This window comes from Microcebus murinus, chromosome 3 (genome assembly GCF_040939455.1).
Source record: "Microcebus murinus isolate Inina chromosome 3, M.murinus_Inina_mat1.0, whole genome shotgun sequence".
NCBI classification, from domain to species: domain Eukaryota; kingdom Metazoa; phylum Chordata; class Mammalia; order Primates; family Cheirogaleidae; genus Microcebus; species Microcebus murinus.
In genome coordinates, this window is record NC_134106.1 from 6,829,909 (window position 1) to 6,850,109 (window position 20,201).

The following is a 20,201-nucleotide window of genomic DNA, read 5'->3' on the forward strand; positions in this document are numbered from 1 at the left end:
CGAGTCATTTGACTGGAAAAAAAATAAAGTACTTTTAAATGGATGTGGTCTAAGGTTTTTAATCTTTAAAGTGTTGTATGTTAAGTCCTTTTTTGAAAAAAAAAATTATACTAACATACTGTACATGAGATTTTTTTTTTTTTTTTTTTTGAGACAGAGTCTCACTTTGTTGCCCAGGCTATAGTGAGTGCCGTGGCATCAGCCTAGCTCACAGCAACCTCAAACTCCTGGGCTCAAACAATCTTCCTGCCGCAGCCTCCCGAGTAGCTGGGACTACAGGCATGTGCCACCATGCCTAGCTAATTTTTTGTATATATATTTTTAGTTGGTCAATTAATTTCTATTGTCAGTAGAGATGGGGTCTTGCTCAGGCTGGTTTCAAACTCCTGACCTCTAGCAATCACCCACCTTGGCCTCCCAGAGTGCTAGGATTACAGGCGTGAGCCACCGCGCCCGGCCCATGAGATTCCTTAAATATCAGTTACTTGTGGCATGAGCAGTAATTAAGGTTTTCTTAACTCTGAGATAAGCACTGTGATTGTGATTTACTAGCATGTTGTCTTGACACACACTTTTGAAAAGTTGGCAACAGCACTGTCCCTCTGCCCCACGCCAGCATGAATCCAGGTCCCCAGTCCAAACTGGCTAGAGCCCCACACCTGCAACACCGCCTCACTGGGAAGCCGCTAGAGGACATTCATCAGTCTTCCTCAGACAGGCCCTCAATATGTATTATTCACTGAGTGGACATCTGTGACACTTAGGTGTTAAGCTTATTTCTGTTTGAAAATCACAAATGTTTCTTTTTTATCCCAGAAGGTAGGTGACTTCATTAAGAGTAAACTCACTGTATAATACAACATATTTTAATATAAAAACAAATGATCAATTTTATACATTGCATTTTTTTCAGAAAGTCTAGAGCAAGGGCTCGCTGCGTATTTCCATAACAGTTCAGCATTACAGATTGAAAACAACTGTTCAGAAAACAGCTGAACTTCCAGATGAAGTTGACTTCCACTTGATTGCAGAATTCAAGATTTCTCAGATGTTAATACGGAGTCAAAAGCAGTGGATAAAACTTTGCAAATTGCTTGTGCTTGTTCCTACAGTACGTGAAAAGATACAATAACAACAATGTTCATAAATCTCTTCCTGAATCTGAATTTAATTTGACCAGCAAAGGCATAAGCCTGACCCTCTTGATGCCTCTCCTAAATGGCAGCAGTTCGAGTTGGCCATCTACACTGTCTGCCTTGATGGGTGGGCTCCCTTACATATGGGCCCTTTGGCTTTCCTTTGGCGAAGAGCATACACAGTAAATCCGCAGATACTGCAGCCCGTGAGAGGGATGCTCACTGAGTCAGGGAGGACAACAACAAAGAGAAATGGAGGGAGCCTCTGGCCCATGGAGGACACAGCACTTTTCCTCCATGTTTTCCCTTTCCTCCAGAGATTTACCCTAAACCTTTATTTTTTTATTCATTTATTTTTTTGAGACATAATCTCACTCTGTTGCCCGGGCTAGAGTGCCATGGCGTTGGCCTAGCTCACAGCAACCTCAAACTCCTGGGCTCAAGCGATGCTCCTGCCTCAGCCTCCCGAGTAATTGGGACTACAGGCATGTGCTACCATGCCCGGCTAATTTTTTCTATACATTTTTAGTTGACCAATTAATTTCTTTCTATTTTTAGTAGAGACAGGGTCTTGCTCTTACTCAGGCTGGTTTCAAACTCCTGACCCGAGTGATCTGCCCGCCTCGGCCTCCCAGAGTGCTAGAATTACAGGTGTGAGCCACCACCCTCGGTCTACCCTAAACCTTTAAATCCAGGCACAAGTGAGTGCTGTTACTGGGCCTGACATAAATAGCTCACAACCTGCACTAAGTCTGGAGAGCTGGCAGACCTATAGCCTAATATTCATTCATTACATTATTATTGGCCAGGTATTAGATACATAATGGATAGCATTTCTTCAGCCTTTGAAAAGAATGTAAGTAGTCTCTGGGTTTTGCCACTTGACTTGATGAATAGGAAACTAACCAAGGTAACTTAAAAGTCTCACCAGGCTGTTGCACTGATAAACCCACAGACTGTATTCTTCATTGCTCGCATCTGTGGTCTTCAGAGCCAATAAGCTTTTTCCTGCCCCCAGACCATCATCATAACACACCATCCGGATGATTAAATATAGAGCATGCCTATGCAAAACATCCTGCAGAAATCAGGAAAAATTCAAAAAGATCATGACTATTTTAAATGTTTCTCAGTTCTTTTAACACACATCTTTCCAAGCAGATTGTATTGTGAGGTTTTAAACAGCATATCCCTGGATCTGGCAGAAAGTAGCTATGTAGGTTTCTCACCCCAAGGGACGTTCCCATATGTCCGTTATGGGGCAGTTTGCCTTTGGGATCACACCTTCCTACTTAAATCCCAGAAAGATGGGAGTGGGGTGATCTACACTTACTATCCCTGTCTCTCTGCCCACCTTCCAAGCTGACTGATGGCTGCTCTTATGTGGGGTCCTAAGTTGAAAATGCATTAGAAGCCATCAGTGGGGGCTTGTATAGGCCCAATCTACACAGGAAGTGCCCTTATTCACCCTAAGAAACTGGCCACATTTGAGACCAGCTGCCAGGAACGTTTACAAGCTAACCACTCTGCAAATAGGAGCAAACATAATTGTAAGTGGGCTCTTAATAGCCTGAATTCCCTTTTACCTAAAAGAGATTTGTTTTCCTTTAATAAATTATATTACTTACATACTGATCTGATGTTGACACTTTTATACCATACTTGGAAACTCCCATAATAAATTCTTCCTCCAGAGGAACAAAAGGCAACTTTCCATCTTGCTTTAAAGTAAAAATAAATTACATGATAAACATTAAAATTATGTTATAGTCTTAAGTCTGATTAGTCACCTTTAGTATCTGGCCATCACAAACCCAAAACCCTTTAAAGAATGTGGGGTACATGTTAGCTGGGTAAGAATTTCTCTCCAAAGAGGCAGAAGAAAAATTACCTCTCCCCCTCTTTTTGACAGCCCACAAATCTGAGCGAAGTCCAGATCCATCCATTTCATGCGTTTCTCTATTCCTTTGTCTTGGACTGGGTGTTACCCCTAATTACAAGTATCTGAGATACTCCTCACAGATCCTGGTGAGGTTAAAATATTTACATTAGAAAAAGTCTGTATTTCAATTCTGAAATACTCAAAGCGTATTCTAGTGTTGCCACATGGACTGATCAGGAAGCAAGGCCACAGGAACCGTTTTTCTCATTCTGTGTCCTACTTAGATGGTAAGGTGTGTGGTTATCCCCAGGGCTCGGGGCTTTGGGCTGGCAGATGCTGCTGCTGAATGGGTACTCGGCTCACAAAGACATTAATCAGTATTTTTAGTTATTCAGAGTAAAATAGCAGGTGAGACCTGATGGTTTCCCTAGTAGATTATCTAGTTTTATGGCCTAAATCAGAATGCTGCCTAATTTGCCTTCTCTAAAATAAATAAACTGTTGGCAATCAGTAGATGTTCCATATTGTAAATGTTTTTGTGGAACCATTTGCCTACGTTAAAGAAATAATGGTAAATAAGCCGCATCCAAATACCTTAATTCTCGGGTCCTCACACTGTTGTAAGTACCCTTTTACCCATCATCCTCGTGGTAAGTTTAAAGCAATTCCAAGAATCAAAATCAAACCGTTCATCATATTATCCTGATAATAGTAATGCTATTGTCAATAATGGAATTTTTAACAAGCAGAAATTCTACGGTGATATGAGAAATTTAAATTGTAGGAATGAACATAATCCTAGTGGATTTTTTAGGGGAAACATTATTAGTAATCTTTAGTCCTCAACATCACTCATAAGTTCTTGGAAATTACTACTTTAAGCTAAATGATGTACATAATGAAACCAATTCTTTTTCTTATCAACATTATAATGAAAGGACCCTGAATAATGAGTTATTTGAGGACCTGCTATAAGTTGTTTCACTTAAAGTCACAGTTTGCAAGAACTTAATGTTAAGTGAAGACTTACTGGACTTTGTTGGAATGACTTTATATTCCAAACTAAATGCTGGGATACTAATTGTATTAGTCCAGACTACCAAGAGTTCTCTGTTAAGTGGCAAATTAGAGTCATTGATTTCCCTCAGAGGTAACTTCCATTACTTTCTCAAAGACATGAAACATATTTCATGCTCTCATTCTGCGTGATTTAAGAGATTGTACGTTCTTAAGATTAACACACTATGAACAGATGAAGGACTCTTTCCATCACGGTAATATCCCTTTGTTAATGAACACATAAAAATAGAGTTTCATTTTCTAGAAACTCCGGAAGCAATTTACTAACTGTATTATTAGTTCTTTGGCTCATCCATTTCCACCGTTGGCAAGGGTACAGACCTTATCATATTTTATGCACCAACTTCACACCTGTGATTTATCTTATTTTTCATTCACGATGATTCCTTTTATTTTTTATCATCTTGACCTGGATAAATTTTTGAAACCCACCTCACCTTGATTCTTGTTAGAAACAGGTATGAATGAACAAATACGTTAGATCAACATCACTATGAATTAGATTGAGAGATGAAACGAGTTCAGTGGAGATAACAGTAAGGTTTTCCCAGATTGTCTTAAAAGAAAAACCTCTGGAATGTAACCAGTCACTACAGTCAGCTCCTCATTTCAACAAGGAAATCAGCCCCATAAAAAAGTAAAAAGTACTGTGTTTAAAGGAAGGAACAGTGTCTGTTCCTGTGCGGCTCAGTCTCTAAGACACCTGTACCACGGGTGGCTTCGGGAAAGATAGTGAGCACAGCGCCACCCAGTGGGCCTGAAAGAGCAGACATCTTTCTTCAAAGCCAGGATTTACAGAATCTCATAATCAGAGGCTTTAAATCAGAATTTTTTTTTTTTTTTTACCTGGGCAACATCTATGTAATTTATCAGGTCTAGTGGCCCTTCCAGACATTTTCCCTCAGAGAGTTTCAGCTTCTCAATGGCACCAACATATTTTATTCGAAATTCCACACAGGTATCTGAATTATTGTTGCTTTGTCCTAAAGATGAAAGAAAAGTTATGATGGTAAGACTTCAAAGAAATATCTGCATTACAGGTATCCTCAGTCCCTTCCCAAATAAAAACCATACTGTGTTATTAGAACATAATCTTTAAATATAAATTTTTATAATGCAAAATTTCTTGATGTAATGGGAACAAACTTAAAATTTCACTAACCTTTTTCCTCAGTGTCTCACAACATACTAAATGTATAAAGGTCTCAATAATATGAATGAATTAATAACCTTCATTTCAAAACAAATGGGAGAAAAGTCTATTAGAAAATGATTACCTTTACAATGCATGACACTGAATTATTTTCTGGTTCCTTCCCCCTCTTTACCATGTTAAATAACTTTCCTGACTGAGGAAGCTGCTCTTCCTCTACCATTCAGTCCAAAAAGACTACACAATTTTTTTTTAATGTAGATGGAATAATGCTACGCAGGAAGTCCCTTAACAGACGGCAACAAGTTGAAGAATGGTGTGTGCTGTAAAATCTTGCCAATATAGAGATTACCACGAACTACTCACCATATTAAGGAAATACTTTACGATTACTTTTAGCTTGTTTATATAATGAAAAGATACACACATCTTTAATATTTTAAAGGCATCTGGAAGTCCAGATAATGGACTTAATGCTACAACATTCTGTTTATAGATTGATGAGTCTATGGATCCTGAAGGGAAAAGTAGGATTTTAGACAAGAAAATGAATAGTATATTTCCAGTTAGTCACCAGCTATTTATGGAGCTTGGGTTGAAGCCACTTTTTGATTTCTAAGGAGCTAGTAATTTCGGGCAGCTGCATAAATGTTGCAAGGATCTGCGACAGATGCTCCCCTTAATTACTTGTGTTCCTTGTGGTCATGAGAAAGTGTATCTCAGGGTACCTCGGGGTAGATGGCTCCTTAACCCTTTATCACCAAGACATTTGTCCTGTTCCATCCTCTGCCACCCCATCTCTTAAAAAGCTGTTTGAAACTTCTAAATTATTGCCCACAATGTTTTCGAACATTTTTACTGTAGAACTCATTAAGAGCATTTTGCTGGAGTGCCTGAGCCAGCCTCCAAGCCAATGGTTTCCACCAACAAGCCACACCCCCAACCCACAGCACACCAAATCTTGGCCCATTTCTAAGCTCTTGTCAAGTGGCAGAGGAGGGGAAGAAAACCATGAATGCACAAGAACTCATTGTGTGACACTGGTGAAACTATACAAGCATAAGCGAAAAGGCTTAGATAAGAAATGATGCAATCCTTGTACGTACCTGAGCTTTTGGTGGAGTCTGTATCAAGGCTGGCCACAGTGCTGGATCGGGAAAGACCCCCAAGGCTAGAATCTACAGACTGAGAAATAAAAAAACAAATAAACAAAAAGCCTACAAATAATAAGAAGCTTCTCTGAAGTTCACTACCAAACCCATTGAAATTACTTGTTATAGTTGAGCTGACATGTACAAAAAAGCAGGTCAATTATTCAGGAAGGCTGATTACAAAAAATTTTTCTAAAGACAAATTCTGTAGCAAACTTCAAAGAAACACATAATCCCAACTGGTCTTCCCATAACACAATGTTGAATAAATGTGGCAGCAATACTCTTAGTCCAAATCTAAGTCATTTTCTCCACCTCCTCACAAGATGCCTTCTATTAATATCCTCTGTGAAAATCTACACCTTGCTTTCACTTTCCTTCCACTGAACCCAAACCGACCATGTACAGAAAGCCAGGCAGAGACTATTATCCTTATTTAATAAATGAGGAAAGAGATCAGAGACATTAAGTGATTTACCCAAGGTCACATCTAGTAAATACCTCAGAACTAGAATAGAACGAAATACCTCAGAACTAGAATAGAACGAAATACCTCAGAACTAGAATACTCAAACCTAGATCTCCTAATTCCTAACCCAGTGCTTCTGAGATTATTCTGACTAGTAATTGTACCACAGCAGTAATTCAGAGGCTAACTGGCAGACCAGCACGTAAGTGTCAATATGAACTGCAGTGATAAAACGGCTCAGCGAAATACAAAGAATCACATGTGCAAGTGGAGTTTGTTCTACAGTACTATACTCTCAATGTGCTTAATTTCCTTAGAAATAACATCCTGTGGAAACTTGATTTAAAAAATGAGTCACTTTTTTGCAACTCAAATCCGAATTAAATTTTACAAGTACATTCAAAAGTTTTAAGAAGTGAATCAAAGATGAATGCAAAAATGCATCAAGTCTTAAGTATGTTTTTTTCCCTTTTTCAATCATTGGACTCCTTGGAATACAATCTAAAATGAGAACAAATTTGTATGCTCTAAGACACAATGTGGAGTACTGAAAAATTGGACATAGACTAAACATTCAATAGGCAGGAGGGAGGGGGAGTTGGAACTAAGGTGCTATTACAAATTCAGACTGGCTCCTGGGATGTGTCCAGGCTCCTGAAAGGAGGAACAGAGTCCACCAGGAAAACAGCAGTGCCTCGTGACCTCTGAATAGAACAGGAAGGAAGAAACTGATCTATTTTCCTCATGTTCAGAATATGAAACAACAAAAGCTTACATCATCCTAAAACACAAATCTAACAGTTGCAACTTTGCTTAAAAACCACGCAGCGCTCCCCCATGGTCTCCAGGATCCTCAGTCCTGGCACGGTGTACCACGGACTCTTCTGCACTCCCCAGCCCCTGCCCAACTCGGGTGCCTGAGCTGGGTCACCGGCCACATCCCAAGCCGTTAGCTAGGTCCTGGCAGGAATCACAGAATGTAGGCTCTGGTCCTGGCTCTGCAGTGGCAGGGCTTGAAGCCCCCATCTGTTTTCTAACCCAGAAAACAAGATATCGGCCAGATCACCCGCTCCCCTCTGGGGTCCTCACACTTAAGGCTATGAAAGCAGCAGCAGGGAGGTTCTGTTTGTGTTGACTAGCTCCAGGAGTTCAAAAATTTTAAAGAAAATGGTTAATTTCTAAGACTGCAAAGGATTCCTAAATTGTCAAGTTTCTGTGCTTCTGGCTAGACGTCCATCCACTCAGCTGTGATAACACTGCTCACCCCACCCTGCCTGGACATTCTGCACGGCAGTCCCGCCTGTCGTCTCATTCAGGGGAGGCCCTTACTACTTAACAGTGTGGTTCACACGGGGTGGGGTGAGACAGCAGGCACCAATGACATGGTCTCAGGAGCCATCTCTCCAGGGGCACCTGAGTACCCCTGAGAGACGCCGCCTTCCATGTGCCAACCCACCTCACTGGCCTCACCCTGGCCCTGAGCAAACACATCTTCTATAATGGAAAGCACACAAAGGTGGAAAGTAATAAAAAGGCTCTTTAGTAATGAAAATGTGTGAACCCCTGGGCTAGGTAATCTCTAAGGTCCCTTCAAATTCAAACACTTTCCTTCTCTGGGATCCTGTTCACGGCACGACACCCAACTAACTCACCAGGCTCAGCCCCGTCTTCCTGGGTGTAACTGGATGTCTAACCTTCTTCACTTACACGCATTCTACCCACACATTTTAAGGCCCCATTTGCTTGCCCCTTTTTTTCTGAAGACTCCTCTGATGGTTAATTTTATATGTCAACTTAGCTGGGCTATAGTACACAGATACCTGGTCAAACCCCAGTCTAGATATTGCTGTGAAGGTGTTTTTTGGAAGAGATTAACATTTATACCAGGAGACTTTGAGTCAAGCAGACTGCCCTCCATAACATGAGCGAGCCTCATCCAATCAGTTGATGATCTTAAGAGACAAAGCCTGAGGTCCCTCCAGGAAGAGAAAATTCTGCCTCCAGTCGCCCTGTGCACCAGAGCTGCCACGTCAACAGCCCGGCTCCAGCCTGTCCACCGCCCTGCAGGCTTCAGCCTTGCATGGCCATGGGAGCCAAGTCTTGAAAGGGTCAGATGCCTCCTCTTCCTGCAGCACCCGGGACAGCGCTGAGCACCGCAGACAGACATTAACAAGTATGAACCCACATGCCACACAGCTAGACCATGGGAGGCACATGCTACCCCAGATGCTTCTGTATCTACCAGGAAGGTCAGGAGAGGGAAGTATGTGAACATGATTTCTACTTTACGCAGCACGTCAGCCAACTGTTGTTATTTTAAGGGTTTACGCTTAATTCCTCTTTTTCTCATACTCCACAACCAATCTATCAACAAGGCCTGTGACTGCTCATCTCGAAATCGCTGCAGAACCTGAGCTCTCCTCACCACTTCCTCCACGCCCCGTCCGAGCCCTCATCTCTCTCTCAGATGATCCCAGTATCCTCCCAGCTGGTCTCTCTGCTCCTGCCCTGACCCTGCTGTTAGTGGCCAAAGTGACCCCAGTTAAAATTACGTAAGAGTCTGTCACTGCCCTGCCCAAACACCCTGATGCTCCCCTTTTCCCACAGAGCAAAAGCCCCGGGCTTCCTGGGCTGACAAGGTGCCCCCCACCCGCCCAGTCATGCTGGTCTCCCTGCGGTCCCTCAGGCTGGCACGCTGCTCCTCTGGGCCTTTGCTCTTGCTCTCTCCTCTCCCTGAACCGCTCTCCCCCACATCTGGTCTCGGCTCCCCTTCTCCTTCTGGGCCCTGCTCAAATGCCAGCTAGGGAATACACGTTTCCTGCCCAGGCTGCTTGAAACTGCATCACTCCCAACCTCCCACCCTTCCCCATTCCTATAGTTTCTTCCTCCCATGTTAGTTTGCACCGCCTGACATTTTATATTTCACTTACACATTCATTATTTCCTCCCCAGCTGGAATGTTAGCTCTGTGAGCCCAAGGATTTTATGTTCTTCTCTAACTGCTCTATCCCCTGCACCTAAAACAGAGCTTGGCACCTAGGAGTGCGAGATAAAAATGCATTGAATGAATAGTTCTCATATGTCACTGTCCAGGAGGTGGAAAAGAATGTTATTCTTCTAAACACCAACAAAATTGGTGTCAAAAACCTAAAATTCTTAGAACAAATATAATTCAGCTATCATCTTTATAACCTTTTTTAAAATTTTATTTTATTTATTTATTTTTCACTGCCACTTCTACCCCTTTATAATCTTATATTGGAAAATTCTGTCAGTCAAAAGGAAATCACGCTATCCTTTGAATAGGAGACCAAAGAGGCCAGCTGAATAGATCCTCAAAGGTTTGTTTTGCATACATTAAACCCATGCATACCTTCAAATAACATTCAAAAGTCTTTGGTATACAGGTATTTGCCAATCTCATTCTTAAATAACTATATATACTACAAACCCTAGAATTCAAGAGATCCAGCCCCTTAAGGCCTGCAATTTCTATATTTAAAAAGTTTTAAAAGCAGTACTTGTTTCAATGAGACCATTCATAGATTGTGTCCCACCCAGTTTAATGAATTTAAGAATTTCAGAAAATCTACCAAAACAAAATAAACCACGCACAGAATGTATCTCTAGGGCAAAAACTGAACTGTTAAAACAGACCTAGTTTGAAGACTATCAGAGGTCTGCCATGGTTAGTATCCTGCATGCAGTATCAGTTAGACAAACAAAATTCTCACTGCCTTATGATTCTGGTACGAACTCCATTCTTCCTACCTTGCTCTTCGTACTGATTTCACTACTTTGGGAACTGCTACTGCTGTGTCGTTTTTTGCCTTTCCGAAACATTTTTCACCATAGCTTGATCCAGAGAAGATACCCTGAAAGTACAAATTTTGGTGACAGTTACAAGAAAAGCAACTGTAAATCACTTTATATATAATAGGAATGAAAAACATCAATTCTTCCAGTTTCATGAGTGTACTCCTTTGACTTAAAACATAAATATGTTCCCATGGATACTATTTTCATTCTTTCTTTCCTATTAAATTACAAAAAGCTAACCCCAACCAATGAAAAAGGGAGAGACCTTCTTGTCCTATACAGAAATGTGACAAGCACTGTTCTCGTAAGTATCAGACATAATGTCATCTAGTTCTCAAAATTTCAAGTGCCTTACTTCTGTTTGATTCAAAATTTTCGCAAAATACGTGATGCATTCATTGATTTATCAGCTGAGATACTGAGTCTCAGGTTCTCATTCTGTACTTGGTTGGGCTAAGAACAAAAGATATACACAACTCTCAGAATGTGCATTTTTCTTGAAGTCTTGAAATATCTTTAAGTAAAGGCTGACATAAAAACATTCCTAGGTGCTAGCTCCTTGTGTCCCCGCTCCAGTAAGGATAGGTAAGGAGATGACCTTAAGTTTCCCACAGTTTGTGTTGCATATGCCTTTTTTTAAAATTAATAATTAATGCCTTGGAAACATAAAATTCATATCCTTGCCCATTTCACAGGAGTATATATATTTGGAAAATTAACCTGCATGATGGTGTATAGTTCTCAGAACTTCCAAATACGGTTATATTGTCTCATTACATCCTCCGGCAACCTTGTGACAGATTCATTCCCTCTACTGGGGTTCGTAAGGGCCTACCATGTGCTACACGCTGTGCTGGGGCCCTGAGCCCTACCCTCAACGGGTTTATAGCGGGTGGGTTATAACCTGCCTTTGACAGGTGAGGGAGCTGTGACCCAGCTTTCAGGAGGATTTACGAATAAGATAACCTAACAAATTTATACTGAAAATTGAATTCTTCAGAGGGAACAAGGAAATCTGCTTACTGTAGAATCGAACACTATTTTATTGTCTTCAGAGGTTCCACAGACAGCAGTCTGCACAGAGAGCTTCTTTTCATTCTGATATGGCCAGTTCTCTTCAGAGAAACAATGTACCTGGTGAAGTAAAAAGAATAAGTTATAGGGCAGTGAATGGAAGCCCCTGCTCCAACTCAGAGTTTCTCTCGTGGTACTGGGAGACCCCACTCTGAGCCCCCTTGCGAGTGGATGCCCTTAGGCCACTGATCCCAGTCTGACTCCTGAGCCCACGCTTTTGAATCAGCCTCACCATCCAATTTCCTACCATATATATTCCCTTTATTCGTAGGGGAGCATGAAAATCTGATTCTTTCATTCATTCCTGAATAGTCAGTGAACACCTACCAGGTGCTAGGGATACATCAGTGAACAAAACAGACAGAGGTCCTGACCTCAGGGAGTTTATCTTTAGAGGAAGTAGAAAGATCAACAAGAAAAACAAATATAAAACATAGTTTTAGGAAACAATAATTGCTATGAAGAAAACTAATGCAAGTTAAGGAGACACAGAGGGACTGAAAGAGGGGGTGAGTATTTCAGATGGAAAAAGATGCTCTGAGGAGAAAAAAAAAAAAAAAAAGACTCTGGGCTGGGCATGGTGGCTCACGCCTGTAATCCCAGCACTTTGGGAGGCCAAGACAGGAGAATCAGGAGTTCGAGACCAACCTGGGCACCATAGCAAAACCCCATCTCTACAAAAAATTAAAAAATAAATGACTCTGCATGCCAGGAAGGTAACTAACTCCCTAGGATAAAGTAAAAACAAAGAGACTGGATGAGTTGTTGCAAAGGACAATCTTACCACACCAGGATACTTCTCAGCAAGAAAGCCTTATTTCAAGGTCTGCACAAAACTGGGTTAACCTAGCAGCATAAAGTACCATGTTAATGGTCTCTGATCGGTTACGATGTTGGTATATAACATATTTAAGCACATTATATTTAAGCATATGTAAATATATAATTTATATATATAAAAACAATTTTAAACATGATTTTAAAATAAAATCTGATTCTATTGTTAGTGGAAGCCTAAAGCATCTCCTCAAATCCCTAGAACGAATGATTTGAAAAATCACTACACTGTACTATAATGCCTTTGTAACTCCTTAAGACTTTCTTTTCATCATGAGTCAGGAGCTTAGGAAAAAGAAGCATTTATTAAATGGTTTGATATCTACTGCTATTTTGATGCATGTTTTAAAGCAAATCATTCTTGCCTCAAAATTACTCATGCTTAAAAATGAGACCAATGGTATGATTGTCACTTGGATGTCCCACAGGTCCATCAAATGCAAAAATACCTTAAACTAAACCCTTCATCCTCCCCTCCAGATCTGCTCCTCTCCTCTCTCTCTCAGGAAATTATATAATTGCTGGTAGAAACCAGGAAATCATTCATCCTCACTGTCCTTTCAAGCCCCACAGCTAGTCAAGCACCAGGACCACTGAATACTCCACCTGAAGAGTTCTGGGATCTAGCTCCCCGGCAGAGCCCACATCATCACTATTGCTTTTTTTTTTTTTTTTTTGAGACAGAGTCTCGCTTTGTTGCCCAGGTTAGAGTGAGTGCCGTGGCATCAGCCTAGCTCACAGCAACCTCAAACTCCTGGGCTCAAGCAATCCTCCTGCCTCAGCCTCCTGAGTAGCTGGGACTACAGGCACGCGCCACCATGCCCGGCTAATTTTTTCTATATATATTAGTTGGCCAATTAATTTCTATTTATAGTAGAGATGGGTCTCGCTCTTGCTCAGGCTGGTCTCAAGCTCCTGACCTTGAGCAATCTGCCCACCTCGGGCCTCCCAGAGTGCTAGGATTACAGGTGTGAGCCACCACACCCTGCCATCACTATTGTTATTTACAACTTCTTTTAGTACCTGACGAAAGTGATGGAACCTCAGCCTGTAACAATGTGCACACACACAAAATTTGGCAGACAACTTAAGGAATTCACAAACCTGAATATATTCCATGAATGACAGACCTCGATCCTACTGGACCCCTACCCCTCTAGATCTACCACCACACTTCAGCCAAAATGATTAAAATGATTTATTTCAAACATAAATACGATGCCATTAGCCTCTTAAACTGATTCACTGGCTCCCCAGAGTCAGAGACTGCGGTCAAAGCTCCTAAGCAGGACATGCAAGGTGTTCTGCGACTGGGCTACTCCTTACCTCTTAGGAACGCAAAGCGACGCTCCACGCTGCCCTGCTTTGCTCCCGCACTCCCTCTGCCTGGAAAGGCCTTCACCTTTTAGTCACTTGGCTACCTCTCACCTTCCAAAGCTCATTTCAGGCTACTTCTCTTCTATTAATAGAAAGTCTTCCTTGGACCTCCAGGCTGGGCTAAGGGACCGGCAGCCGCAGTGTACACCCTGATCACAGCTTTACAGTCTGCTATGGTCTCCTTAGACCCAGCTCACTCTCCGAACTGCATGCTCATCAAAGGCAGAGTTACCCATGGCTGGACACGCGTGCGGGGCACGGCCTGGCAGAGGACATGCTTCATGAACCTGAACTTTCTCGAGAGGTGACACCCAAATAAAGACACGTGCCATGCACAGCGCTAGGTGCTACAGACACCTCTAACCCTCACTGACCAGCAAGGCTGCAGGATGACAGCCCCTTTCAAACGAGGACACCAAAGCGAGAGGGATTCAGCGACCTGTGCAAAGTCACCAGGTTAAGAACGGATGGGGCCAAGTTTCGGACATCAATAGCGCTGGCTCCAAAGCCCTTCCCACACACCCGCTGCCGCACACGTCTTTGTCGCTGCAGGGAGTGCCGGCCACCTGCTGGGTGCGGAGGCTGCGACACAGCGGGAGACGGCCGAAGCGGTGCAGAGAAAGAGAGTGCGCTTCACGCCTCGCCTTCCCCCCGGGGCCAGACTCTGCAGATCCGGCCCGAAGGCCAGCCAGCGGCGGGAGGCGGCCGCCCCGGGCGCCAGCACCCGAGGGGCAGGGCCAGGTTCGACCACCCGCGCCACACGGGCGGCGGCCCCTCCTCACCCCGGCCTGGCCCTCGGCCTCCCCGCCGCCCGCCCGCGTCCCCGGGGAGTGAAGGCGGGCCCGCGTGGACACCGCAGGCTCCTGCACGGCCCCACCCATCCGTCCCAGGCGTGGGCACCGCCCTCGGGGCCGCCTTCCCGCCAGGCGCCCGCTAGCATGGCCCGGGTAGGGCGAGGGCCCGGGCGCTCACCTCGCTGCCGCGGGCGCATCCCTGGGGCCGCCTGAGCTTCCGGGGGAGTCGGAGGGCGCGGGCCGCCCGTGCCCCGGCAGCTACTCCAGTCCTCGCTCCAGCGCCAGTTTTTCCAGCCCTCCCCCGCGTCCGTCAGGCCCCGCCTCCGAGACTCGGCGCAGGCGCAGTCTGGACAGCCCGCCTCAGGTTCCCGGACTCCGTGCGAGCAGAGACCTCGCGAGCTCGGCGCTCCGACGGGAAGTCGAGGGGAGGTGCCTAATGTCGCGGGCTCCCGAGAGCCGGAAGTTGTGCTCTTGGTGAATGGGGTTTTTTTCTTCTTTATTTCCCCGTGGCTGCACTTCCAATTTAGAAAGATTCCGGCGACCTGCTCTTCACCCCTGCTTCGCCCTCAGACTTCCGGGATGTCTGCGATTCCTGCTGAGGAGAGCGACCAGCTGCTGATACGACCCCTGTAAGGGACCTGCGAGAGAGGGAATGAAGCCACAGGCTGTGTGAGAGGCGAGGAGGGGCGACCGGAGAGGTTGGCCTCCTCCGTCGCCCCCGACTCCAGCCTGCCTCCGCAGCCTGCCCTTGGTCCGCGGCGGCGGGCCAGGCCTCTCAGGCTCAAGGGGTTTGGAGGACTGTTGATCAGAAGGGGCCTGCTAGGTCGAATGGGATTTTGCTTTTTCTTCAGTTTCAGGGGAGTTGGAGGGGGAACGTTTTCTGGGGCCCCTGGGCGCTTTCCTATACGCTAAAAAGCGTTGTCAATTAGCACAACGGATCTCTGCGCATCAGGGCAAGCCAGGAGGGAGCCGGTGATGCTGTTGAGCGACAGGCTGAGAGGAGGACCTGAATGAGGCTGTAACCGTGCAAGGAAGAACTAAATCTATTTCTTAATACCTCCAGGACTTGACCTGTGCCGGGAAGTGAAAGAGAAAATAAATTAGGAATTTGCTGTGAGTTTCAGCCTTCAGAGCTCAGACTCTTAACAGAATTAGGAAAGTGGGAAGTTGGAGAGGAGAAAGTGCAGAGGTTTTAGGGACAAAAAAAAACTCAGCCATTGATGGATCAAAGGAGACTTGGTGGAGATAGCCTTCCACATTCTGGAATGCAGCTTAAGGGGAAATATAACTGTGGAGAACTTGAACTCCTATAGAGGAACAATTCAAATCCACAACATATTTTTATTGTTAGCTATTAGTTAACACCACATGAATGTATACACTTTCCAAGAGGTAGAAAGTATCTCCTTTACACACTCATTCAAAAGGCTTCATTGAGCACCTGCTTGAAACATAGCTGAAGTTTCCTTCTGCTTAGTTCACACCTGTCATCTCTTGTGTTCAGCAAACACTAAGCAAGTGTCAGGCACCATGTGGGGAAACAAATAAGACAGAGGGCTGAATTAATTGCTTTCACCAGTTGGAGGGAATTACAATGCAAAGTGGGAAGTACTGGAGAGACTTTAGAATAATATGAGACCATTACTTTGGAATCAGACCTGAAGTCCAGCGCCTACTTTACCACTTATTAGGACAACAGCCTTCACTGAACCCACTGCCTCATATGAAAATAATATAACAACACTTGAGGAGTAAAGACATGGTAGGTGCTTAGTAAGTGATAGCTAATATAAGAGCCCAGGTAGACATTGCACTGAGCTTTATGAAAGTATGGAAAAGGGATTTCTAACAGATTTAGTAGAAGAGAATGATATCTCATACATCCTGCAAAATGTGAGTCCTAAAGAATGAGTAGGAATTAAAGACAGTGTAGGGGCCAGGATGTTCCAGGCAGAGAAAGTGGAGAAAGTGGCACGTGGGAAAGTGAGAGTGGTCACAACTTGTGGCCAAATTCCTCATGGCTGTAGCTAAAAGGTTAGCAGATGAGGTAGGACAGGCTATCGAGGTCTGGTTTATGAAGCACTTTGTATACATATTAAGGAGTTTGAGTCTTTATTGAGTCAATTATAGGGAGCCCACAAAGGATTTTAAGCAAACATGGGATATTGTAGTTGTGTTATAGGAAGGTCACTCCTAGCAGCAGATAGCAGATGAATAAAGGGATGGATTAAGTGGAGGGAATCCGGTAGGATGTAGTTGAAATAATCCAAGGCTAAGCAATAAGAGCCTGTAATGAGTGAAATGAATGGATGAGAGAGTACAGAAGTGAAATCTTCAGGATTTTGTAACTGATCAGGTATATCTGAAGTGACAGTTGTGGGGGGGGGTATTGGGCAGAGAGGAATCTTAGGATGACTCAGATTCCTAGGTTGGACAGCTGGTAAAGGGTTGTGTTATTCAATAGAGGAGTACAGGAGATGGGGCAGGTCTGGAGTAAATTTGGGAGTTTTGTTATTTTGTAACAGCTTTATTGAGACATAATTCACATATCACACAACTCATTTAAAGTGTATAATTCAGTGGTTTTGAGTATTTTCAGAGTTGTACACCATCACCGCTAACTACAGAACATTTCCATCACTCCAAAAAGAAACCTTGTACTTATTAGCAGTCATACATAATTACCCCAGCCTCCCCAGCCCTATGCAACCGCTAATCTATTTCCTTCTCTACAGATTTGTGTATTCTGGACATTTCATATAAATGGGATCATACAATATATAGCCTCTCTGGCTTCTTTTGCTTCATTTCCAAAATTCATAATTCGGTAGTTTTAAGATAGACACTCTGTTCTCTGTTCTCATGAAGGTTTCATTTTAGTAGTGAAAAACATGCCACAAATAGATACAATAACTTCATGTAGTTATAAGTATTAAGATAAAATGATGCTGGACTGTGGCTTGCTGTGAAGGACAAATTAGAGGAGGTAGAGGAGAGCCTCTGGGAAGGTAACCTTTGAACTGAGACCCAAATGATACAAAGGAGCCAGTCATGTCAATATCTGAGGGTAGAACATTCCAGGAAGAAAGAGGAGCAAATACAAGGGGATTGTGAAGACTAGCTTGGCATACTGAATATGAGGTCCCTGGGAGATATTCTGGTAGAGATACCTAGTGTCAGGTATGTAAATACAGGCTTGGAAGTCATCAGCATGTCAAAAAGATGAGAATGAAGGTTATGAAGATTGGGAACCCTTGGAACATCAACATTTAAAAGTTGAACAGAGTCAGCTGAGTGTGTGAAGGAAACTGAAGAAAGCCAGCAAGATGGGATGAAAGCACACACACACAAGGACTGAAATTGCTGTTTGCACTTAGCAGCAAGGACAGTTACAGAAGAGTGGTTGGTATAAAAGCCAGATAGATTGTAGTAAATTGAGCAGTGAGTGGAAGGTAAGGAAATAGAGGCAGAGTGTACACAGCTCTTAGGAAGCTAGCTGGGAAAAGAATAAAGTGGGAACTAAAGGAGATTAGAATCAAGGAATTTTAATTTTGGGATGAGAATGACTATAGCATGTTAAATTCTGATGGTAAAGGGCAGATAGGCAAAACAAATGTCCATGATATAGCAGTGTTCATTTACTCAGAAATAGGGATTATATAGAATATAAAATCATGACGAAAATATTCACCTTAGAGGTATGTTTTGTTGATAATAGAAGAAATGGAAAGAGACAAAGGTGTGGGTAGGTTGGTAAATAAGAGATTGACAGAGGGTCTGTGTATTTTTTTGATGCAGATAATGGCCCATGCCTCAAGTGAAGAAGAAGATAAAGGGTTGGGAAATTTAGGAAAGGGGAGAAAGTTTGAAACAGTCGCTGTGGAAACTAGAAGAGAAAATTGAGCTAGGAACACTTAAGAGGCAACATCAAGGGCCACTTAAAGTGGAAAGCCAGGGTATCTAATAATTTAAAATATATTTTTTTTATTTTTTTAAAGTAGGCCAGGAATTCATTGTAGTTCTCATCTCATGTAGCAGTTGTTTGATTTTCTTTGCCAACAGCCTACTAGGAGGTAGGATCTCAATTTGGGGATGAATCCTCTTCACGTCTGTCTCCTAGTAGACTGAGTTCCTTGAAATCAGGGTCCATGTATTAGGCATTTCCATATCCTAGGCACTTAATACAGTGCTTGGCAAATAGAAGCTGCTTAATGTTGAATGAGTGAGTGAATTGTGAGCTAAAATGATTGGGAATAGGCATCAAAGAAGGTGAAGGATTTGAAAAACAGGTGAAGTTTAACTTGAAGTGTGCCTTGTAATCATTGGAAATTATGGCTATTTTATTAATGTAGGAAGAAAAGAAAACTAAGTACTGGTATAAAATATACTAAAATAACAAGGTAGCAGAAAAAGGGACTGAAAGTATGAATAATCTATTTTTTGAATATATAATTTGATCTTGAAGACAGAATTTTCAAGTGGTAATGGCTCTATACTTAAGCGCTAATTCTAAAAGTTATTACGTAATCTGCATAACTGCTAGTTTACATTTTAAATATAATTTAATCCTAATATTCAGAAGATTGAATTTAAACTTTGGGCTTCTTGGATGTGTACCACTGTCTCTCACAATTTTAACAACTGCAAAGTCCCTTACCATCTTTTCCCACATTGACACTGTTCTTCCCTATCTTTGTAGGGAAGAACTGTCATATGCCCCCATATATTTAAGTGAATGCTGTCATCAAACTATGCCATACATAGTTTAAGTTGTAAAATATTTGAATTTATTGAGCTTGGGTTTGGTTTTTTAATCATTTTTACTTCTCCCCTTGAATGTTTACAGTGGAGCTGGACAAGAAGTAGGAAGATCATGTATTATTCTGGAGTTCAAAGGAAGAAAAATAATGGTAATTATTTTTGTAGCCGGATTAATAGTATGGCTCTGTCTGGGTGTTAGGTCTTTTCCAGTAGACTAATTATCTGTTTAGCTCCCAGAAAAATGTTATAGTGCGTGTAATTTATACTGTATAATGTTAATGAGAAAAACTAATACACATTTCTACTTAGTAATTTGGCAAAAAACTAAGTAAATTAAGAAGATATATTGTAAGACTGTAAAATTATCAACTAGATCTGCTGTCTTCAAAGTCCTTCTTCTACTCCTTGAGGGTTGAGCCAACCTAACTGCCCATACACCAGTGAAAGATCTGCCCCAAGAAAGAAAGAAACTGCCCCAAACGTGCAGAACTCTAGCCATCCCCATGCAGCATGTGGTAATCGAGCCTTGGCTTGGGAGCTTGGATACCCAAGTAGCAGTAAACTTCTGGCCTCAGACAAGTCACTGCTTCTCTAAGCCTCAAAGGTAGAGGGAGTAGAAAAGACGGTTTCTAAGGAACCCATTGGAAAGGCAGTTCAGTGGCTCATGT

At 42.7% G+C, this 20,201-nt stretch overlaps 2 protein-coding genes across 7 annotated transcripts in view; one reads left to right on the top strand and one right to left on the bottom strand.

Moving 5' to 3' along the window:
• Window positions 1–850: 850 nt before the first annotated feature.
• ITGB1BP1 (integrin subunit beta 1 binding protein 1) lies at window positions 851–15,094 on the bottom strand. Of its 5 annotated transcripts, none has more exons than XM_012785698.2 (8): window positions 14,951–15,094; window positions 11,714–11,824; window positions 10,643–10,746; window positions 6,358–6,436; window positions 4,945–5,081; window positions 2,765–2,857; window positions 2,065–2,214; window positions 851–1,106 (listed from the first exon to the last, which is right to left on the bottom strand). In XM_012785698.2, the coding sequence occupies exons 3-8, from the start codon at window positions 10,712–10,714 to the stop codon at window positions 1,035–1,037; spliced, it is 603 nt and encodes a 200-aa protein (XP_012641152.2). In that variant the 5' UTR covers window positions 10,715–10,746; window positions 11,714–11,824; window positions 14,951–15,094; the 3' UTR covers window positions 851–1,034. The 5 variants fall into 5 exon arrangements, with proteins under 5 accessions (XP_012641152.2, XP_012641154.2, XP_012641157.2 ...); XM_012785700.3 differs by lacking the exon at window positions 14,951–15,094 and adding an exon at window positions 14,761–14,779; XM_012785703.3 differs by lacking the exon at window positions 14,951–15,094 and adding an exon at window positions 14,418–14,707.
• An 8-nt stretch (window positions 15,095–15,102) lies between these two features.
• The window catches only part of CPSF3 (cleavage and polyadenylation specific factor 3), a 41,810-nt gene continuing 36,711 nt past the window's right edge, over window positions 15,103–20,201 (top strand). The window contains exons 1-2 of one of the 2 annotated variants that reach the window (XM_076000537.1): window positions 15,103–15,401; window positions 19,619–19,682. In XM_076000537.1, coding sequence (XP_075856652.1) covers window positions 15,352–15,401; window positions 19,619–19,682 — 114 coding nt within the window. In that variant the 5' untranslated portion in view covers window positions 15,103–15,351. Of the gene's footprint in view, window positions 15,402–15,440; window positions 15,886–19,618; window positions 19,683–20,201 lie in introns of those variants that run through there. The other variant, XM_076000538.1, reaches the window with a different exon arrangement.

Bases quoted from the DNA above. Each gene is read 5' to 3' on its own strand.
- ITGB1BP1 (XM_012785698.2), bottom strand. From the start codon at position 10,714: ATGTTTCGGAAAGGCAAAAAACGACACAGCAGTAGCAGTTCCCAAAGT. The intron at 6,437-10,642 runs GTAGGAAGAATG...TTTATTTCTCAG, and splicing joins AAATCAGTACGAAGAGCAAG to TCTGTAGATTCTAGCCTTGG. The intron at 1,107-2,064 runs GTGAGACTTTTA...CACGTACTGTAG, and splicing joins TTTATCAGTGCAACAGCCTG to GAACAAGCACAAGCAATTTG.